The 23,154-nt window shown below is 36.9% G+C and overlaps 1 protein-coding gene and 1 long non-coding RNA gene across 2 annotated transcripts in view; one reads left to right on the forward strand and one right to left on the reverse strand.

The window, feature by feature from the left end:
* The window catches only part of LOC125250713, a 12,475-nt gene extending 973 nt beyond the window's left edge, over window positions 1–11,502 (forward strand). The window contains exons 2-3 of the long non-coding RNA XR_007180849.1: window positions 9,970–10,067; window positions 11,364–11,502. This is a non-coding gene — a long non-coding RNA (uncharacterized LOC125250713). The remainder of the gene's footprint in view (window positions 1–9,969; window positions 10,068–11,363) is intronic.
* The window catches only part of kcnq3 (potassium voltage-gated channel, KQT-like subfamily, member 3), a 64,716-nt gene continuing 44,463 nt past the window's right edge, over window positions 2,902–23,154 (reverse strand). Inside the window, exons 5-16 of the mRNA XM_048163441.1 lie at window positions 22,020–22,192; window positions 21,538–21,711; window positions 18,902–19,012; window positions 18,000–18,095; window positions 17,788–17,882; window positions 15,423–15,449; window positions 11,268–11,503; window positions 9,920–10,025; window positions 9,497–9,628; window positions 9,208–9,303; window positions 7,319–7,403; window positions 2,902–7,242 (exon numbers count right to left, since the gene is read on the reverse strand). Coding sequence (XP_048019398.1) covers window positions 6,700–7,242; window positions 7,319–7,403; window positions 9,208–9,303; window positions 9,497–9,628; window positions 9,920–10,025; window positions 11,268–11,503; window positions 15,423–15,449; window positions 17,788–17,882; window positions 18,000–18,095; window positions 18,902–19,012; window positions 21,538–21,711; window positions 22,020–22,192 — 1,874 coding nt within the window. The 3' untranslated portion in view covers window positions 2,902–6,699. The remainder of the gene's footprint in view (window positions 7,243–7,318; window positions 7,404–9,207; window positions 9,304–9,496; window positions 9,629–9,919; window positions 10,026–11,267; window positions 11,504–15,422; window positions 15,450–17,787; window positions 17,883–17,999; window positions 18,096–18,901; window positions 19,013–21,537; window positions 21,712–22,019; window positions 22,193–23,154) is intronic.

Below are 23,154 nucleotides of genomic sequence, written 5' to 3' on the forward strand. Positions count from 1 at the left end.
TATGCTGAAATATAATAAAATAACGGTTTGTATTTTTTAAAACATCTATCGCGTATAGTTATGTGTAGTGAGTTGGCTCACGTGATTCAAGTTTCGCGCTTCAGAACTTCCGTTAAGGGAGCATAGTGAGCATCGATGCTCCCTGGTTTTCACGGTGCATTGTGGGACTTTTCAGGGAGCGAACGTTTCAGTGCCCTGGAAGAATTCTGCGATTGAGACAGCCCTTAAAATGGCTGACTCCCTGGTCAGTGCCCTGACTACTGAACTAGGGAGCTGATTGAGACACAGGGTCACTGTATGTCTTTTCCATGTACTGAACTCTTGTTATTTAACTATGCCAATATAAATTCAATTTTTAATTCTAGGGCACCTTTAAAAGAACATATCTTCCTTTGCTTTGAACTTTGTGCTACGTAACTTTGCAAATGTTGTTTATGCCCTAACAGCAACATTACACACTAACTAAAGTTAAAAAAGTAAAATCCTAACCACCCCTTTAAATGTAACATTCCCCAACAACACTTAGATACAGATGCTGTTACGTTTGAATCAAAGTCATTATAATACAATAACAAACTACAATATTTATTTTAATATATCTTTATTACTAACTGGTGCAATTTGAAGATTTAACATAAAAAATCAAGTTCATCATAACATTTGCATATTATCTCATCAAATTAAACTATTAAAACTGGCCTTGGCCAGAATGTAAATAAAGATTATTATTCAAAAACTGGAATGAATATAAGAGCTTAGAAGGCCACTAGTGTGAAATCATTTCGTCTGAAACCAAAAAGAAGAGAGAACTAAAACATCTTTTGTTGGGTCTTTAAAAGGAAAGTACACAACCGAATAGGTCCTAGTAAAATGAACAGATGCTTTACTGATACCACAGAGAGCAAAACGATTATGGATGGCCTAAAAAGCAAAATGATGGCAGGTTTGATTCATGATGAAGAGAACGTAATGAGCGGCAGAGAGGGACTGGTGCTCTAAAAGGCCAAGGCACAAACAATAAACAGCAGTGTCTCTGTGTACATCAGAACAGACAGCAGTCAATAGTCAGAAAGCAAAAGAGATAGCAGTCATTGCAGTTGGGTAATAATAATAATAATAATGGGCAGCTGTATTTGGTCTGACATAATAATTGACAGTTTTTAGTCCGAGATCAAATAAATAGAGATAAAAATGGGCTGTTTATTAGACTGATAAGTGAACTGAGAGGTTTAGTTTAGGATCCTAATGGGCAACAGTGTTTGGACCGAGTTAACAGTGGACATCTGTACTTAGTGACTAGTTTAAAATATCGCAGTGTTTAGTTTTGAGATCACGAACATATGAGTTTATAGGTGCATTCACGAGAATCACGTGATTCTGACTTGTAAAAAGCGTTCACGTCCCTGTAGAACTTGTAATTACAACTTGTAAACTCTGAATTTCTGAGAGCTCCTACTTGTACCACCTGACCTCTGCAGATTCACTTTGGCATTAATTGTGCTGCTATAGAAACGAATAATTCTGAATCCAAGGACGTAAATAGCTCCGAGTAGAACGTCACGGGAGCAGAACCAAGTACAACATGTTCCTGGATCAGCATCTTTGTCGATCCTGGAACAACATTTCAGTCAACCAATCAGATTTGAGGGACAAGTTTACAGTTTATGTCAGGTTTAGGCTTACAACCAGGGTTAGGTGCTTCAACAACATTTCCCTATGATTTTAGGGATAACCAATGGGTAGTGTTAGATTTAGGGGTAGTGATATGGTTAGGACTAAATCATCAGACAGGAATTTTGTTCCAGGATCAACAAAATATGCTTCAGCTTGCTTGAACGCGTCTAACTCAACAAAATCAGGAAGCGCATCACAGCTCATCATCTAATTACGGTAATTACGACATGACGTGTCGTGAACACAGCATAACTCGAGTAATAATGCCAGTGTTTAGTCTGAGATTATGATTTAGTCATATGATCACAGGTTTACAGGACAGTTAAAGGGATAGTTCACCCAAATATGAAAATTCTGTCATTTACTCAACCCTCATATCATTCAAAACTTGTATGAATTTTTTTCTTCTACAGAGCACAAAAAAAGATATTTTGAAAAATGTCTGTTTTTTGTACACATGACATGCAGACAAAAATATATATCATGGACATGAATTAAGAATTTGTTCTGTCATTTTAATTAATGGGTTAGTTCACCCAAAAATGAAAATTCTGTCATTTATTACTTACCCTCATGGCGTTCCACATCCGTAAGACCTTCGTTAATCTTCAGAACACAAATTAAGATATTTTTGTTTGAAATCTGATGGCTCAGTGAGGCCTCCATAGCCAGCAATGACATTTCCTCTCTCAAGATCCATTAATGTACTAAAAACATGTTTAAATCAGTTCATGTGAGTACAGTGGTTCAATATTAATATTATAAAGCGACGAGAATATTTTTGGTGTGCGAGGCCGATTTCAAAACACTGTTTCAGGAAGCTTCGGAGCATTATGAATCAGCGTGTCGAATCAGCTGTTCGGAGCGCCAAAGTCACGTGATTTCAGCAGTTTGGCGGTTTGACACGTGATCCAAATCATGATTCAACACGCTGATTCATAACGCTCCAAAGCTTCCTAAAGCAGTGTTTTGAAATCACTATATAAGTCTTTATTTTGTTTTTTTGGCACACCAAAAATATTCTCGTGGCTTTATAATATTAATATTAAACCACTGTACTCACATGAACTGATTTAAATATGTTTTTAGTACATTAATGGATCTTGAGAGAGGAAGTGTCCATCGCACCCTATGCAGGCCTCACGGAGCCATCGGATTTCAACTAAAATATCTTAATTTGTGTTCCGAAGATTAACGAAGGTCTTACGGGTGTGGAACGGCATGAGGGTGAGTAATAAATTACGTTATTTTCTTATTTTTGGGTGAACTAACCCTTTAAATTAAGAATTAGTTCCCATGACTTAATTTGTTCCCTTGTTTCAATTTACCTAAAACAAGGGAACAAATTATTACAACATAGGCATGTTTTAGTAAAACAAGGAGAATTATATACAACACAAGAACATTATATTGTGTGCACGATTTACTTAAAATGAGGGAACAAATTAGTAAAACGTGCTGAAGTATTGAGGTCGTAAAGTCGCAGTAAAGAATCATTAATTCATGACCACTATATACATATTTTTTCCCTCTCATGTCATATATGGGGCTCCATATTATATGGACAAAAACATTCTTCTTTGGACAAAATATCTTCTTTTTTATCCACAGAAGAAAGAAAGTCAGTTTCATTAGATGAACTATCCCTTTAAGCATCAAACATCATACTAAATCTCATATTACTGCCTTGACCTCATCATAACCCCAGGCTTTTAGCAGGCAGAAAAACACAGAGAAGGAAAGGATTAAGAAGATAAAGAACAAAGAGAAAAGCCCATAAACAGTAGATAAATGAAAATAGCATTAAGAGTAATTGTTAATTTCCATATTATGGCTTTTGTTCTCTGAATTCATAGTCTTGATTGTTACAGATTTACAGCTGTTACTTATATTTATGTACTAATTATATCTCAAACCCTAAATGCATGTGTTGAATTATTTGTGCAATTCAAGGAGATTTACTGAGCATCAAGTCCCTTGAGTCAGAATTACTTGTTCAGGTGAATGAGATGGTGAATAAAACTATTCCAGACGATGCCGACAGAATTTATGACAACACTGACTGGAACAACACAACCAGCTGTTCGACTCTACGCTTAATTCACACTGGACTTGACAAACGACCTGAACCTCAGATTAATCTGCTTTCAATCGATCTGAATCTAGATATACTGGAGTGATATGAAATTTAGACACTGTCAATTGTAAAATAAACATATTAAAAATAATTAGTTATTAAAGGGAAGTAGATATGCATAACCCATAACCTGGGGCAGGGTTGCTATAGTTAAAACTAAAACCATAAAAAATTTACTTTACAAGAAAAACATTTGAACAGTGAATTTACGCAGGATCTGTTCAACATGAAACATTTTGGAAGACCTAAGTATTTGTTTTGGAGTCAAACATTCAGTAAGTGTGACTATTAAAGGTACGGTAGGCAATTTCAGAGTGGCTAGCTTTGAAAGCATTAGATCCCACCCTCCCTTCAGAGCATCTCCAAAGCCACGCCTCATCCAAAACACATGAACGCGCAGGTCGCGCACAGCCAGAGCAGATTCAGCAAAGTGTCATAAGAGATGCCGTTAAATTACCTGTCTCAAAGCACATAACATTACAATAATAATGAACGTAAACTGCTGCAGATTCATCTTGCCGTTAATAGTGTCGACATAGAAACACATAAATCTTAGTCTGAGGACGTGAACAGCTCAGAGTAAAACGGGTCATGGGTCGCCGCTCATTGTTTTGGTTCAGGAGGAACTGTAAAGGGCAGCTGCTGTTTGTTTGTGGCGCTCAGCGACTGTCTGTCTACAACTCAAATTTTTACAAATGACATTTTTCTAATTTAATTTTTTGGTCATTTGAGACTTCCACAGATGATATTTGTACAATTTTTCATTATTGATTGCTATCAGGATTTGAAGAAATTTTCAACCAAAAAAATTGCCTACCCTACCTTTAATTACTGTAATTTGAGATGATCTGATCTGTGTTGAAAAATACTTCTACTGTCTAAAGGTAAAGTTTGCTAAGTTCCCACAGTCAACTGAGCGACAACAAGCCCTGCCTTTCCCTGGAATGACTTGTGTGATGGATATTGGTTTACTGTAAGAAAGCTGTGGTTACCATGGGAACGTTGGTCCTGTGGTACGGTGTCGAAAATTCTTTGAGCTGGCAGTATTATTCGCCGCTCACAGATGGGATGTGCTCATTGGTTGGATTAAGGCCAGACACTTGAGGAATTCCAAACTGAGGCTCTGCTTTTGGTCCTTAAACAGCTAGTGGCGACGTTCATTCTGCAGAAAATATGCAATATCCCAGAGTGCAGTTCATGCTGACCAGAGTAAAAAGGTTTGTACAATCTGCAAAGAGAACTAAAAACGAGCTCAAGATGTGCAGAGAAAGAAGCTTGCGCGATCTCTCCTCAAACCGAAGTATTCAAAATGAAAGCAAGTGCAAACCGGAGGAGACGTCGATACATTTAGCTGCTCCGTGGATGAATCATGCAGTCCATGCATATGAAAAGATGTGTAAATAGAAAAATAAATGTTTACAAAAATGGCATAGCATCTGTTGTGTTCTCCTCCCTTAAAGTTCCCAGTCAAATACAACCACACAGTCTCAATCTGCCAAGTGCAGTGTCTACCACTAGAGATAAAACGCATGCATTCCATGCAGTGCTCTTTGCTTTGCAGTAGGGCTGCACGATACTGGAAAAAACTGACATTGCGAAATGTACTTTTTCTGCTATATGTTGCAGAAATACAGGAATGTTCATCAAATGACTTTAATAGCCATTTTTGGAAATAATTAATAATTCTAGAATGTGTGGGGTGATTTTGTTGCGGAGTGCAAAATAAATGTTTAAAAAGTTGGAAAATGATTTTTTGCTTCTTTTTGAGTGCGAACCATCAATTTTTTAAACTTTGGGTGTTCACACTTTGGTTTAAGAACTAACACAAACCGCTTTCAGTGAGTGAGGTTAAAAAAATATATATTTCCGCTTGTGTTTGCATAGGGCACATTCCAACTGTTTTGACCAATATAATTCAGTATAAAATAATAATAATAATGATTTTTGTTGCGATTATATAATTATATATTATATAATATATGAAACAAAAAATAAATATATTTTAAAATTGTAATTGTACTGTAAAAGAAGAAATTGACTATTTAATAAAAATATTTTTTTTTTGTAACTGTAAAATTAAAGTCGGCATGAAACGGAAAATACGATAGACTTTTCTTCCCTATTATGATGTATATCAGAGTGAAACAGCTTCTCAAACAAGAAAAAATGTAGGGTGGGACATGATCTTGTCTTGGTAATTAATTGGATGGTTGTGGTTTGCTATTGCTGTGATGTCATGTGAGTGACAGGTTGCCCCACCCTCAGGCCAGTAAACACATCATCAGAGAATAGATGTCACTGCAAAAAATTTTGACTTAAGATTATGAGTCACATGAAAAATAATGATGTGCACAGATAAATCATTTATAATAAATACTGCAATATTCCATAAAAAAAAATACGATTTGTCAATTTTGATACTTTGGCGACTTTTTTTTGTAAATGTAAAATTACAATACTAATATTTATGTCTTGATTTCTTTATTTTTAAATGTAAACCATTAAGTGTTTATTTTTGATGGGCTGCTGGCAAACAGATGTATGCGCTGCCAGTTTCAGAGTGAATCTCTGCGATTTGCACACAGGCAGCTCGTGGTCCCTTGAAGCACTGTATGATGGGCTGCACGCGTGTGGATGAGCAGTGCCACTCCAGAGCCGGTAGCACATTTATTTATTTAATTAAATCGCAGTGTGTGCGATTTGACAATCACACTAAGCCATATTGCGATATCGATTTTATTTCAATATATCGTGCAGCCCTACTTTGCAGGGGTAAAGCGTGAAGTGGATACATATTTAGATATGACGAGTATTATGTCTGTGTCTTTATGTGACATTTTGTGCTGTACAAAGTCTGTAGTCTTTATAAAGAGTGTGTGTGTGTGTCTTTAGGGTGGTGTTCCCCACGCTCCATCGGAGTGGAACCCGTCTCCGGTGGACGAGAGTGGAACAGGTCCGCTGGGGGTAAAGGGATCAGTGTCCGTATCCGTCTCGCCCTCCGCTAAATATCGGCGGTCGCGGCCCCAGCTCGACCCCGTCGTTAACCCCGAGGCCTTGCCCGTGACCTCCTCTCTTTCGGCGGAGATGCTGAATCCGCTGGGCGAACGTTCCAGCTCCTCGTGAGTGACCGACAACAGCGACAGCGGTGTGCCCACCCTGTGGCCTCCCGATTGGCTGACATTGGAGGACGGGGAGTGGCTTGGCAGTGGGCTGATGGGCAGGACGGTTGGTCTCGGTGGGTGCGCGTTGGAGTGCGTGTAATACGGTGTATTGTGCAGCGGCGGGCCGTAGCTGCAGTACACGCGGTCGCCTGCGACGCTGACGGTCAACGTGGGGTCGCAGCGCTCCATGGTCATGTGGCCGGGGCCCGAGAAATCATGTTGCATATGCATATCCACCAGGAAATCCAGTTTCTTCTCCATGTCTTCCACCTGTGAGGGTGATGCGACAAAGTTTAGCCAAACGATTAATTAAGCCATACAACGGGTTGTCAGAGCGCATGAGTACCTGTCTCTCAACTCGCACAAATCTTCCCATCATGCTTTGGTCTTCAGGATCTGGCAGGCTTGCTTTGGCAAGATATGACTCATGTCTGAGAGAGAAAGTAAATCTGAGTGAAAGAGTTCAAATGAGAGTGGTTATATCTACTTAATTTGAATGAATAAAAAAGTTCTTGACTTCAGAAATTCAGCATCAATATAGGCCATAATGCATAACATGGATTTATTGCACGTTTAACAACATGTGGCTGGAAGATTTACATGACTGGGGTTCATGAATCTATGATTTTCACTTTTATATGGTAGGGGGCGCTATTACGCATCTTCTGAAAGAGTGCAGAATCTCCAGATCAAAACACTGTTGAAGAAGCAGGAACAAGCAAGCGGTGCTCACTGCAGAGGCAAGTAATGTCCAGCTCCATCTCTGTGGACCTAATGGGTGGAGTTGTATTTAGTTATGGGTAGGGTAAGGGGGTGGTTGGACCATCTAGCTCCACCCATTGACTCTGCAGTGAACACCCTAATGAAACAAGTGATAGAAGCATTGCTTACGCACATGTAAACTACCGCGATCATCAAACATTAACAGCATATAAATCAAATCTGCCTAACGTTACTGACACCTTTTTGTTCAAAATGTTTTTAATGAAACTTACCCACATTTAAGTGTTGATAAAAAGAATGCATGAAGCTAGAATACAATGTTTTTTGTTGTTGTTTAAAAGCAGTGGCTCTGTTCTTTCTTTTAATATATGGCATGTTCAGATATTCATACAACAAAATATTCTGGGGAACATGAAAGTTTTGTAAAAATGATCAAAAATGCTGGTGCTGGCTGCTAACTATTTTTAAAGGTGCCCTAGAACTTTTTTTAAAAAGATGTAATATAAGTCTAAGGTGTCCCCTGAATGTGTCTGTGAAGTTTCAGCTCAAAATACCCCATAGATTTTTTTTAATTAATTTTTTTAACTGCCTATTTTGGGGCAAATTAGAAATAAGCAGATTCAGGGTGTGTGGCCCTTTAAATCTCGTGCTCCACGCCCACGGAGCTTGCGCTTGCCTTAAACAACATAAAAAAAGTTCAAACAGCTAATATAACCCTAAAAATGGATCTTTACAAAGTGTTCGTCATGCAGCATGTCTAATCGCGTAAGTACAGTGTTTATTTTGATGTTTACATTGATTCTGAATGAGTTTGAGGCTGTGCTCCGTGGCTAACGGCTAATGCTACACTGTTGGAGAGATTTATAAAGAATGAAGTTGTGTTTATGCATTATACAGACTGCAAGTGTTTAAAAATGAAAATAGCGACGGCTCTTGTCTCCGTGAATACAGTAAGAAACTATGGTAACTTTAACCACATTTAACAGTACATTAGCAACATGCTAACGAAACATTTAGAAAGACAATTTACAAATATCACTAAAATATCATGTTATCATGGATCATGTCAGTTATTATTGCTCCATCTGCCATTTTTTGCTATTGTCCTTGCTTGCTTACTTAGTCTGATGATTCAGCTGTGCACATCCAGACGTTCTGCCCTTGTCTAATGCCTTTCATAATGTTGGGAACATGGGCTGGCATATGCAAATATTGGGGCGTACACCCCGACTGTTACGTAACAGTCGGTGTTATGTTGAGATTTGCCTGTTCTTCGGAGGTCTTTTAAACAAATGAGATTAATATAAGAAGGAGGAAACAATGGAGTTTGAGACTCACTGTATGTCTTTTCCATGTACTGAACTCTTGTTATTTACCTATGCCGAGGTAAATTCAATTTTTGAATCTAGGGCACCTTTAAAAAACACTGACGAGCAAAGAGTTAAAAGTTACTAAAAACATAAAAAGATACATGAAATATTCCTTGAAGGATGTTTTCAGGTGTGTTTTTACCTAGGTGACTGCTGAGAGGGGTACGGGAATGGTGCTTTCAGGGGTTTCTTGTGTTTTGGAGTAAGAGGCGGTCCAGGTGTCAGAATCAGATCTATTCTGAAGATTAAACAAAAAGAAAAAGTTAGTTTTTTTTTAACACAAAATAAAAATAATAATTTCAGCTTAAATGACACAAGTGAACAATTTGAAATAAAAAAACAATTTTATCATCATAATGTAAATGTTTTATATAACATTTCTTTAAAAATATGAGCATGTTTTAATGTGTGTGTGTGTGTGTGTGTGTTACCGTGTCTGTAGATATTTGATTCTGGTAAGCATGTCCAGATGTCCTGCAGAATACTGCTCAATCACGTCCTTTACATCATACGGCCTCAGAGTCTCCTTAAAACGCTTTTTACTCAACAGGAACATTATGATCCTTCAACACACACACAAACACAAATGATTCCTCAGGTCAAATGAGAAAAAAAGTAAAATCCTAAAACCTTGAGTTTAGCAAGAGTAGTTGAAAGTTCTTTTAAAATAAGTTCTGAAATTCAAAGCTGAATTTCCAGCATCATTACTTCCAGTCTTCAGTGTCACATGATCCTTCAGAAATCATTCTAATATGCTGATTTGGTGCTCAAGAAAAAAAAACTTATCAAAGTTGAAAAATATTTTTGTGAAAACAGTGATAGTTTTGTTTTAGAAAAATGTGATATTTGTGTACCGCAGTGCTCTTATCACTAATTTGAGAGTTGGAATCATCTCCTCCAACAGTATGTCAGGTGGGAAGCCCTTCTCCTCAGGGGTGGGGTCAGGAAGACCACCTGTATCTACAATGAAACACCAAAATGAAGTCAGATTAATTGCACTGTGTGAGTTTCTACTATACTTACTCTATTATAATGTACATATTTATGATTATGTATATTGTGTATGCATATTAACTGTACGTGTGTGTGTGTGTGTTGTCCATTGGTACTGTTTTTTTTTTTTCTAGAAGTTTAGTAATTCAACCCAGTTATTCCCAAACTTTTGTCCTCGATGCCCCCCCTCCTTACATATAAGACGTTGGAGGACGCCCAAACCCCCCCACCCCCCAAAAAACAAACAAACATATAAATTCACTCTCTGCCAGTAGGTGGCACTTATGGAACAGCAGAAATATAGCGTTTCCTTGGTTACAGCTGTAAACAAAGCAGCGCTGCGCTGGTCGACCGGCATATCCCTACTACTTGCAACCCTTCTCCAGGAACTCTAATGAGGAGAACACACTTTTAATGCATTTGTGATCGCAAAAATGTGATCGGTTTATGTGATCGGCAAGCTGAGAGACCACATATAGAATCAAAGGAAGTAATTATCAGCTGGTTCCGATCACTGGCCTACCATTTAGAGCATTCCTAGAAACAAAGACTATAGAATAACACAAGACGCGTCACTCGTATTGTTTTGAATGGGAGAAAGTGAAATGCGCAATAAGTCCCGCCTTCTAAATAGGAGCCAATCGCCGATTGGTAAATTCATCGTGTCACTGCAGCGGCCGTTAGAAGCTCTGGTTCCTATAGAAACAGTCAGACGCACGTCTCCAAAATGAGACGCGCATTTAGGATTGCGCATGCGCATTAGCTCGATCCAGACTGGAAAATACCGTTTTTTTTGTCATGATTCCAGCGTTTAGAAACAAAAGGTATGAGAAAGTTGTTGTCAGATTTCATTGGTGATTTCAAATATGAAATTTAATCGAAAGCTTGCCAAAAAGCTTTGGAGAATTTGATGTTTCCCCATTCAAAGAGATAGGAGCTGCACTTGAATGCCCGAGAGGCATTTCAAAGATGGCCGCCGAGTGAAATGACTTGTCTTAAAGGGACTTTGCTAGAAACTACCAATGAAAAGGTTTTTCATATCCATTTGACCTCAAAGCATATAAGGCCCCCCGTGAACTCTGGTACCCCCCTAAGTAGGTGCTGACCTCAGGTTGGGAACCACTGCTTTAAAGAAGTTCAGCTTTTAAAAATGCATCTTGAGTATGCAGGAACATGTGGTTTGTGTGTGTGTGTGTGTGTGTGTCATACCCTCTGAGCTCTGTCTCAGGGCGTAGGCCTTCATTCTGAAAGCAGTTCTGAATCTCTCTCTGTTACTGAACCCTGCTGGTTTGCCCTCTTTTGAAGGACTCTCCTCAATCGCCTCCGCCGGGCCACAGTTCCCCGACACACTTTCAGGATTCGCAGCAGGCATCATCACACGGGCCCTTACCGTCGATGGTCTCGGAGTCGACAGCCGCACGCGTTCCAACAAACTCAATTTCTGACTGATGAAGAGACAGAATAACAGATGAGTTGAATCTCAGAGCTCTGAACACGTTTTTTGATTATTCTTTATCATTTTGTAATTCTTATTGAATGTTCTCATAAGACAAAACCATCTCTTTCTCTGTTTGAAGTGGGAGAGGAATGGATGATGATAGCATCGTACAAAATAATAATAAAAAAAATCCTTAGACTTACAATTTTTAATGTAAAAATATTTCTAAAAACTTATTACAATATATCCACATATGGATACACATTATTTTTTTCACATCATTTTTTTTTAAAAGAAATAAGTACTTTTATTTTGCAAGGCTGCATTAAATTAACAATAAAGATATTTATAATTTGACAAAAGATTTCTATTTTAAATAAACACTGTTCTTTTGAACATTCTATTCATAAAAGAATCCTGAAATGTATCAATTTACTTAATATGATTTATAAGCTGTTTTCCACATAGGGACCAAAAATAGGGATCAAATGGACCAAAAGGATTTTGAATATTGCCATCTTTGTGGGGACGTAGGGTACACCTGAACCAAACATACACACACACACACACATACACAAACTCTTCCTGCAGGAGAAACTAAACCCTTCCCAAGAAACAACGCAGGGCATTCTACTGTGAAGGGTCCCCAAGGATGGACACACAAACACACACACTCACACTCACACACACATACAGACTATGCACTGCGGCACACACAGCATCTCTTGAGTACAGTGAAAAGAAGAAGATTGAAGTGGTGAGAGGGACTGAAACATCTTGAAATGCTCCACAATTACAGCTGATTACCAACCAGTTACTGATACAACACTTTCCCACACACACACACAAAACACAATCTGTCTACAGTCGATTCAAACTGTCTGAGAGGGTTTTAATGATTGAAAAATGACTCTGTGTGTTTACAGTATGTGTGTGTGTTGTTGTAGACAGGAGCTCATAGGACATACAGGAAAGCAGTGAAAACTTGAGAACAGACAGGATGAGAATCAACGCATAGATTTCATGTGAAAAAATGAATGGAGCAAAATATCATGAGCTACTTAACAGTGTGTGTACGATCCAGTTTCTCCATTTTGGACTTGTTTTAGTAGGTCATTGATAATGTCAGGCTGCAGGTTTCCCAGCTATTTGCCTTTGTGAGTGTGTGTGTGTGAGTATTTGTACCAGTGGGTCAGGTTTTGCTTACATTGCAGGGACAAAATGTCTGCTAAAGGATGTTAAGGTCTGAAATCATCTACACAGTAGATAAACTTGTAATGAAAATGCAAAACCGCAGAAAGGTTTGTGTGAAGATTCAGTTTAACGGATATATAAAGAAGGGAATCATAAGAAATTCTGATTCCACTAAAAGGGTTAGTTCACCCAAAAACAAAATTCTGTCATTAATTACTCACCCTCATGTCGTTCCACACCTGTATGACCTTTGTTCGTCTTCGGAAAACAAATTAATATATTTTTAATAAAATCCGATGGCTTAGTGAGGTCTCCATTGCCAGCAAGATAATTGACACTTTCAGATGTCCAGAAAGCTACTAAAGACATATTTCATGTGACTACAGTGGTTCAACCTTAATGTTATGAAGTGACGAGAATACTTTTTGTGAGCCAAAAAAACCAAAATAACCACTTTATTCAACAATATCTAGTGATAGGCGATTTCAAAACACTGTTTGATGAAGCTTCGAAGCTTTACAAATCTTTTGTTTCGAATCAGTGGTTCGGAGTGCGTATCAAACTGCCAAATTCACGTGATTTCAGTAAACGAGGCTTCGTTACGTCATAAGTGTTTCGAAATTTAAATGGTTCACCACTGGGGGGCGTGACTTTGGCAGTTTGATACTCGATCCGAACCACTGATTCGAAACAAAAGATTTGTAAAGCATCATGATGCAGTGTTTTGAAATCATCCATCACATATTGTTGAATAAAGTTGTTATTTTGGTTTTTTTTTTGGTGCACAAAAAGTATTCTCGTCGCTTCATAACATTAAGGTTGAACCACTGTAGTCACATGAACTGATTTAAATATGTCTTTTGAAAGTGTTAATTTGTCGTGGTTTTTAATTTTTGTAATTTTCTTTTTTTTTTTTATTGTACAGCAGGGTGGTCAATTATGTTGTTTTATTATGTGCTCTATAAATAAAGTTATCTTGCTGGCAATGGAGGCCTCAGTGAGCCATCAGATTTTATCAAAAATATCTTAATTTGTTTTCCGAAGATGAACGAATGTCTTATGGGTGTGGAACAACATAAGGGTGAGTAATTAATGGCAGAATTTTCATTTTGGGGTGAACTAACCCTTTAACAAATCTATTATCGATTCTTGTACTGAATGCTTTCGAAAAAGCAGTGTTCCCAATCAATAATTAGTTTTAACTAAACAATACAATACTTTGGTACAGAGCCCCTAAAGGGACAATGTGATGGAAAAAAATGAGATGGGAGAAAAAATTCTATTTCAATAATTTTGCATTTTCTCGCAAAACTTTTATGCATCCCCCAATAAATTTTGCATTCATCTGCAAAACTTTCTTTCTCTCAAAACTCTCTCAAAGTTTTTTATGATGGAAATATTATGTGGTGAGTGGGTTTGCGAGACAGTGCTGAAGTTTTTCGGGGGAATGTAATACCTTAGCGAGACGACTTAAAGGGATAGTTCACCCAAAAATGAAAATTTGATGTTTATCTGCTTACCCCCAGGACATCCAAGATGTAGGTGACTTTGTTTCTTCAGTAGAACACAAATTATGATTTTTAACTCGAACCATTGCCGTCTGTCAGTCTTATAATGCGAGTGAATGGTAACACAATTTATAAGAGTCAAAAAATATGCATAGACAAATCCAAATTAAACCCTGCGGCTCATGACGACACATTGATGTCCTAAGACACGAAACGATCGGTTTGTGCAAGAAACCGAACAGTATTTATATCATTTTTTACCTCTAATACACCACTATGTCCAACTGCGTTCAGCACTCGGTTAGTGAGGTCTGATGTTTACCAAACTAAACATCAAGAAAAGGAGAAACCAGTTCTGAAGAAAAAACAGTTCTTGATTCACAACCTTACTGTAGGTAGATAAAATATCTTTAGCTCAGTAATGTGTGGGTGGTCTGGTTTCTCCATTTGGACTTGTTTGGTAGGTCACTGGCAGTGATAATGTCAGGCTGCAAGTTTCCCAGCCAACTTGTTTACATGGATGTTTGCGTAGGTGTGTGTTTTGCACTTGTGTATTAGCAGTATTAATGTGTAATCTGATCTCTGATCTGGACTGAACATGGATTACAGGTCTCGGGTCAGGCGACACAAACAAGCACAGCACTCAATCCAACTCTCCCTGTTTCTATCTGTAAATCTTCTGTCTTTTAATAAACGGACTGTCAGGCAAGTGTCCAGGTCAAGGACAACTGATACTCATGATTATTATACATGCGCAGTCCATCTTTGTCACGGCTCGTCATGCTTAGACCACTAATAACACTTCCCATCATTTTCCTTACAGTGACACGGACGTCACACATCCAGCCGTCCATTAAATTCTCCCACACACACTCATAGTCCCTCTCCCTCGCTCTGCTTTGACACCATCATCTATCAGTGATCCATAATTCACTCTTTTCTAATGGACTCTGTAATATCACATATAGAACTACTGTCCACAGGTTCCCAAACTAAGAAACGAGCTCTCACAATCTCACACACACACACACAGAGAAACGCACTGTTGGTCATTACGCCTTTGGCACTGAATTAATGGAGGTGGTGGTTATTAGGAGTTATTTAAGGAAACACATTTCACAGATTCATTAATCTCACACTTCACAGAGATGCTGTAAATCTTTAAGACAGTGAGCAAGAGACAAAGGGAATGAGAACGATTGAGAGAGAGAGCGAAAGACTTACCTAGCCATGACCTCAAGAGGGTCCTTCCTGCAGATGACGGGAACAACACAAACATTTAGTTTAACCAGATAGCTGCAACAGCAACAAAAATGTTCGTTCACAACAGTCCTTTTGAATTTGAATATTCACTATATATATATATATATTAATAACAAATATATCAATATATAGAATAACAAATATATATCAATAGAATAATGCAAGATATAATTTGTTTATATGTTGCTAGTTATAAGTTACTGAAATGAAACCACAACGGTAGCACTTTAAATAATACTAAATTAAAAGTTTAAATTTATTTCGTTTTTTAAAATGAAATGTGTAATTTTAGCATCATCAAACATAATTGTAAAAGTAATTACTAGTGATGCACAGAAATTTTGGCAACCGAAAACTATTTTGGTTTTCGGTTTTGGCCGAAATAGTTTTTAGTCTATGCTGTTTTCTGTTGATGCTTGAACAAAACTTCATGAAACATTATTTGTAGCACACCTGCCATCCAATAATCACAATGAGCTGAGTGCTTATATGAAAGAAAGTCGCAACTTTCAAATTCTGTCAACATTATCATTAAAAATTAAAACAATAAATGTAGTTTTGGTGTACTTTAATGTGGTGTGACAGATCGCTGTAGCCGTCTCAGTTCAAGCGGCACGTGGAATGATCACCTCTTCTTTTTTACTACTCATTAAAGCACAAAAAAGCATGACTGAACATCAGAAGGTATGTTGAAAGAAATGGTACAACTTACTGAAATGGATCATGTCTTATGTAATCGCTCAATCAGTGTTTCAACCGGGGAAAGAAGTCAATAAAACAGCTTGTATACAATGTCACTTAAAAAACAAAAACTAATTTCAGACCATCACTAGTAATTATATAAAAATAATGACTTCCATTGGCCGGACAAACAGATAGTCTTGCCAGTGTTATTTTAGTATTATGTTTATACTATTATATTTTTATTAATATTTTGAGTCACCTTGTATTTTAATATTTTCATTTTTAATTTTAAATTTAGTTTCGATTTTAGCAATTGACCGTTCGCAAAAACCTGCCCACTTTAGTTACTGTTGCTATGTCCGACAAGCCATGCCGATCTCTTGCCACACATCATGTTCTCACGCAGTGAAAAATACATCACGGAACCGCTCATCTCTTCCTACTAGGAAAATTAAGGAATGCTGTTTTAATCACGGAAAGATGTCAGTACACACCTTTTTTCAATTTCAAGTCTACCTATGTTAATCTGCTCACTCCCGACTGCTTTGTCGGACAAAATGGCGGATTCGGCATTATGATTGGTTAGATCGCCTGTCAATCAAACTCCTGAAGAAGTGTCAATTCTGTTATGTGTGTTTTTGTTATTTTATTAGTTGTTTTTTTTTTTAAATATTACTATTTAGGTTTAATTTATTTTTATATCTGTTTTAGTTTTTCATTATTTCCAGTTAGTAACTTTCGTGCTTCAAATTAAACTTACGTTTTTCATCTAACATTTATATTTTATTCCAGCTTTATTTATTATTTTGGAGTCCTGCCACCAAACCCGTGCCAGTATTTGAGCCAGTGTTGCCTGTCCAGGGATCAAGGTTTGACTGCTTATCATGATCACGTTAGCCCCTGCTGGTAGATATTGTAACTACACCATCTGGCTGCAAAAAACATCTTTCCCCAGTGATAGCCATTCAAGAATATTCTGTCTGAATACTTTTTTATGTATTCTGACAGATTTTTTTTTTTTTTATGCAAACAACATATAAATTACAAATATTTTAATTAATTATAGTAGATATTTTACTAGCATCCTCTTAAAAGGCTCAGGATAGTTGCTAGCGAACAATTTGAGACAATGTGAATTAATCTTGGAATTTTAACAATCAAACAAGTACCAGATTTCACTGATTTAGAATTTTTTACTGAAATTTAATTTCACATTATGAGAAGATTTTAATATGCTAAAATATGGCTTATTTATTACAAGTATTTTTATTTTTTATTTTTTTTTATCACATCTGCTGTTCAGGAAAGCCTTTTTTTTTCATTATGTTGGAATAGTAAATTGTCCACACACAAGTGTGAGTACCTCACTGTAACCTCTAGTAGACCTCTAGATGATGCTGTCTCTGCATGCAGACAAACACACAAATGAATATAAACAAAATAAATGAACATTCAAGAGATGCACAGAAATCATGAGAATAACGTAAGTGAAAATGACTATCACTGAAATCATAAAAACCCAGGCATAAAATGAAACCATGATGATGACAAACATAAAGGTAAGCAAACTAAAATAATACATAAATACTGAGAGATTCAAATTAATTTTTTTTGTGAGACATATATTGTATGTGTACGAGACCTGAAGCATGGCAGAGAGATCACAGTCTCATAGAATCTCCATGTGGCAATGAGATCGTCTCTGACGGGGTTGGTGGAGTAGTATCTCCATGCAGCCTGAAACCAATATTAAATATTGAATGTGCAAATGTGCAGAGGAATAAGCTTAAAAGCAGTACATTTACTGCTAATGTAAGTTTATAGTCAAGGGTTTGTTAGCATGTTTCTGCTTACCTGTATTAGTGAAGCTGCAGGATGTCTGCGTTTCTCAAAGTGTTTCTGCCTGTGCTGTTCCTGAACTTTCAGAGCCAGACCAGAACCAAGAATACCCTACAAACATAACCAGATATACTATAATACTGAACCAAGAAACTGTTTCAATGTTTGAAAAAACACAAACCAAATGATGTTGGGTTCCTACAGTGCAAAACATACGGTGAGAGCAGTGTAGTCCATTTGATTCCAAAACAAATGACTCTTATGAGTCGGTTCTTTTTAGTGAATCAAACACATACAGCTTACAACTTACAATTTTAGCTTGCATTTCTTGTGTGTTACCAATCAGTTACTGATTGGTTGTTCACATGACAATGCATAATTTAAGATACACAACACCATGTCCTAGCCAGATGCGATAAAATGTATCTTTTCCATGTTAATCAGTGTTTTTGTACTCCAGCCGAGACGGCGATATGCGACAATTCTATTTTAGAAACGGTTTCTATTTTTCTGTGACTTCACAGCTGGAACATCAACACAAAGTATGACACTGATAATCTCAGGTACTGTTAATATGCTTTATTTAATTTTAAAAGCATCTAATGTGAGTTTGAATATCATTTTGTGGGTCATTTATAGCTGTACTGAAAGCAACAATGGACAATTTACCTCAGATCTTGAAAATAAATAAAATGAAACAAGAATTGATTTTGTTGCATCTCGTAGTCACGTCACATCTAGTGTGGACAGACAAATTGCTTGTCGCTGGAAGCTTATCACATGTGTCTTGTTAGGACACAGTGTAATGAGTTTTGTCAGTGATATGTGAGTCAGCTTCATACATCTCTATGCTATTTCAAGATGAGATGCACCTTAACAGTTATATTGTAATAGTGTAAATGTTGAGCTGTACTCACGGCTGGAAGAGCAAAGAACGACACACCAATAAGAGCGAAGGTCCCAGCCAAAAGACGACCTGCCCACGTCTTTGGGGTCTTGTCGCCATATCCAATGGTTGTCAAGGTGATCTGACACAGGAGTGAAATCATATGTCATCAAGTGTGATTAAGGCTAGAACGACTAAGAGGCTATCAAAGTACTCGAGTTATAAAACCATTAAAAAGGTAGTATTAATGGAGCTGCTGTCAACGTCAGGAAAAGAGCTGCTATAAAACCATCTCAATCAGTAATACTAATGGAACTGATGTAAAATCCTCACGAATGGTGGTGTTAATGGAGATGCTGTAAAAGGTATTGCCTTACATTTAACAAATCACTTTTGACCTTGTTCCTATTAAATCGACTTTCGCTTGTCAATATGGAGAAAAGCTTTTACACATGTTTACCATAGCAGTTCAAATCACAGAATGGGTGCATAAAATGTCAAGAGTGAGCATATTTTTTTATACAAATTATATTTTTGCATATTTGTGGAGCTGTTCTTTTCAGCAGTTTTCATATATTCACTCTGCACAACCGAGAAGTCATGCAGGTTTCGTACAAACTTTAAAGTGGCCATCATTGGCATTGTATGACTTTTAAAGTTGACTTTTAGAGTTGCGTTATAAGAATTTCTTTGGATTTCAGTTCATTTTAATATTACTTCCTTACACAGGGCATGGCAGTGCGAGCATTTCATTCGCATTCGCGACTAAAAATATCTGTTTTTGATTTAGGAGCAGTGCTGGGTAGTAACTGATTACATGCAATTTAGATTATATGATCACATTCCAAAAATTAAGTACTTGTAATTAGATTATATTATATTGTAAAATACTCATAATCAGACTACAGTTACTTTTCTATTGATTACATGATTACATGTTATTCTCACATTCTCCGTACTACTACTTTTTTTACATTTTCCTTCCTAAAAAAAGCCTACTGTGTTATATATATTAAGAAGGTCTTCCATGTTTGTGGAATTGCACTGGTCAGGTGACCATCACTGAAAACTGAGACCCACACAGCCTTTGATCAGCATTTCACTTTTAAGAAGTGTTTTCTCAACATTGTATATCTAATCAGCTATTGACGAACACCATGTATGAAGGCTTTTGTCTTTCAAACACATTGAATTTCATATTTAAATGAAATGCAGGGATTCCAAAACTTTTTTGTCAACTGAACCTCTTTGACCTAATATATTTACTTTAAGTATACCCTGAGATTGTTAATATGTTAGGTCAATAATAAAATTAAGTTCAAGGTTCTCTGATTAATGGTCACATGACATGCTGGTAAACAAATTCAATATTTTTAGTAAGTGTTTTATTTTCATTGTTTTTATTTTAAAATTGTTTATTTTTTTCTGATTTAATTACTTAATAGCTTTTCATTGAACTCATGAACCCTCTGCAGTTCCATTACCAACCCCAGCCTGGGAAACCCTGATGTAATGTAATATTTAATGCACTTCATGTTGTTTATAACAAAGAATGGAATATGTTTTATTTTTATTTGTATTTTTATATCAATATGGTACAAGATTATTCTATTCAAATCAATGTGATACACGAGTTAGGTCAAAAGTAATCTAAAAGTAATCAAAACAAAGTCTGATTACATTACCTTAAATGTGTAATGTAATGGATTACATTATGGACTACAGTTTTTGTCATGTAATTTGGAAGCAGTAACCATCTATAATTTGAAAGTAATCTACCCAGCTCTCTTTAGGAGTATGTGTGTGGAAAAAAAAAGTAGGTCCCCGCAGACCCTTAAAAGGTCTTAATTCACTTGTTTTTTCTTATTCTAAATTCTTAAATAAATATCTCAAATGCTATAACCAAAGTCTTAATTAGCAGTTTAAGATGTCTTAAAGTATTAGTTCACTTTAAAATGAAAATTACCCCAAGCTTTACTCACTCTCAAAGCATCCTAGGTATATATGACTTTCTTCTTGCTGATGAACACAATCAGGGTTATATTAATAAATTTCCTGACGCATCTAAGCTTTTTAATGGCTTTGAGCGATACCAATGAGTATGAGCTGAAGAAAGTGCTTCCATCCATATATGAAATCCATATTTTACTTTATAACTTGTTAAATATGGATATTTTTAGGATTTTATTAACCCCCCGGAGCCGTGTGAAGTATGTTTATAATGGATGGATGCACTTTCTTGAGCTTCATACTCATTGGTCCCGTTCACTGCCATTATAAAGCTTGGACGCATCAGGATATTTATTAATATATCTCCAATTGTGTTCATCAGAAAGAGGAAAGACATATACACCTAGGATGGCTTGAGGGTGAATAAAGCTTGGGGTTATTTCCATTTGAAAGTGAACTAATCCTTTAAATCATTTTGCATGTAAAAGTCTTGTAACCCTTTATTGAGGAAAAACTAATTATTTGATAAATTTTCATTGTGCCCCTCACTTTTTTTAAGTGCTTGCACATGTAGGGAAAAAAGCAAATGTAAAGCCCTGTTATAATTCATATTCTGCATTCTATCTGTTACCAGAAATTGAAAATAATTTGATAGGCATTCTCAATTCAATTCAAAGAAAGTTAGGAATGCATGTGAGTGTCGTGTGTAATTCTCACCAGTCCCCACCAGAGGGCATCTGCATAGGTGTCAAAGTCCTGTGGGGCTGGTGTTGGGGAGGCTCCATCAGTGTCTATTAGCTCCGCGGTGACGTCATCCTTCTCAACCAGGTACACCAGGAAGGAAGCCAGGATCAATGACAGGAAGCCGATGTACCACGCTGTGATTAGCTCCTGACCACACACACCAGCCAGGAAACACACACAGTTGTACTGTCTGCGGTACTGAGATCAAACTTCACCAGACACTGATATGTGATTGTTTGTGCTTACGTATATACTTTGTATGAGTGTGTGTATCGCAGACCATAGCAGTTTCGAGAGATGATTATGCGTGCGTGTACTTTGGATTGTGTGTATATTGCCGACCCCATCGGTTTATATGAACATGCGTGACATGATTTAAACAAGCAGGACATGCTCTTAGATGTTGATTAAGGGGTACGTCCTGTTTGCGTACATCATGTCAAGCGCACAGATACCTTGCTGTGTGTGTATATTGCAGATCCCAGCAGTTTCCAGGTGCCTCCACGGCGGTCCATTCGTAACATCCGAAGGATCTGCAGGAAGCGCAGACTGCGCAGCGACGTGGCCAACACATTTCCCTGGTTACGTACGGCAACCACCGGCACCGAAGCGATCAGCACAAAGATATCTGAGAACATAGAGAGTACCCGTAGTGCACAGGGGGGATATACAAGTCTCTTATGCTCACCAAGGTTGCATTTATTTGATCAAAAATACAGTAAAAACAGTAATACTGTCAAATATTATTACAATTTAAAATAAATGTTTTCTATTTTAATATATTTCAAAATGTAATTTACTTCTGTGATGGCAACGCTGAATTTGCAGCATTATTACTCTTTTTTTTTTATTACAGTATTATTAAGTATTATTACAGTATTTAGTGTCACATGATCCTTCAGAAATCATTGACATATGATGACATTTCTTATTATCATATTTGAAACAGAAATATTTTGTTACATTATAAATGTCTTTACTGTCTTTATTTTTGATCAATTTAAAGGCACAATATGTAATTTTAGCCACTGGAGGTCGCTTATTCAAACAAAGGTGTAGCTTGACGATGCCTTGATTTCGCGGAATCGTGGAAAGTGTTGCCTTCACGTCTACATCCAGTGGAAAAGAATCTGACGGGACTCAGGCAGAAATCATATTCTCGGATTAGCTAATGTATTAAAGATTAATTAAATCAAGAAAATGAGATTTAAACAACAAGACTTACTGTGTTGAGCTATATAACAGTGATTAGTTTTCTGTTGATGAATGTATTCAAATAGTTGCTCACCTGTCTAATAAAACACATAATATATTAAAGCATCTTTGGTGTGTCCATGGTTTCTACAAAATAAAACCGAAAACTGAGGGTAACGCATGTATGATGTCATTGATAGGTGACGCATGGACAAGGTCCATGTCCTGGTTAAAATTGCTTATTTGTCTGGATTTAAACACTCTTGAAACATTTGGGATAATATAAGTACACAAGTCAACAAAATACGTAACATTGTTCAAGTGGTTTTTGGATATTTTAATCCAAAAATATTACATATTGTGCCTTTAATGTGTCCTTGCTCAATGAAAGAATTT

Source organism: Megalobrama amblycephala, linkage group LG17, assembly GCF_018812025.1.
Source record: "Megalobrama amblycephala isolate DHTTF-2021 linkage group LG17, ASM1881202v1, whole genome shotgun sequence".
NCBI classification, from domain to species: Eukaryota; Metazoa; Chordata; class Actinopteri; order Cypriniformes; family Xenocyprididae; genus Megalobrama; species Megalobrama amblycephala.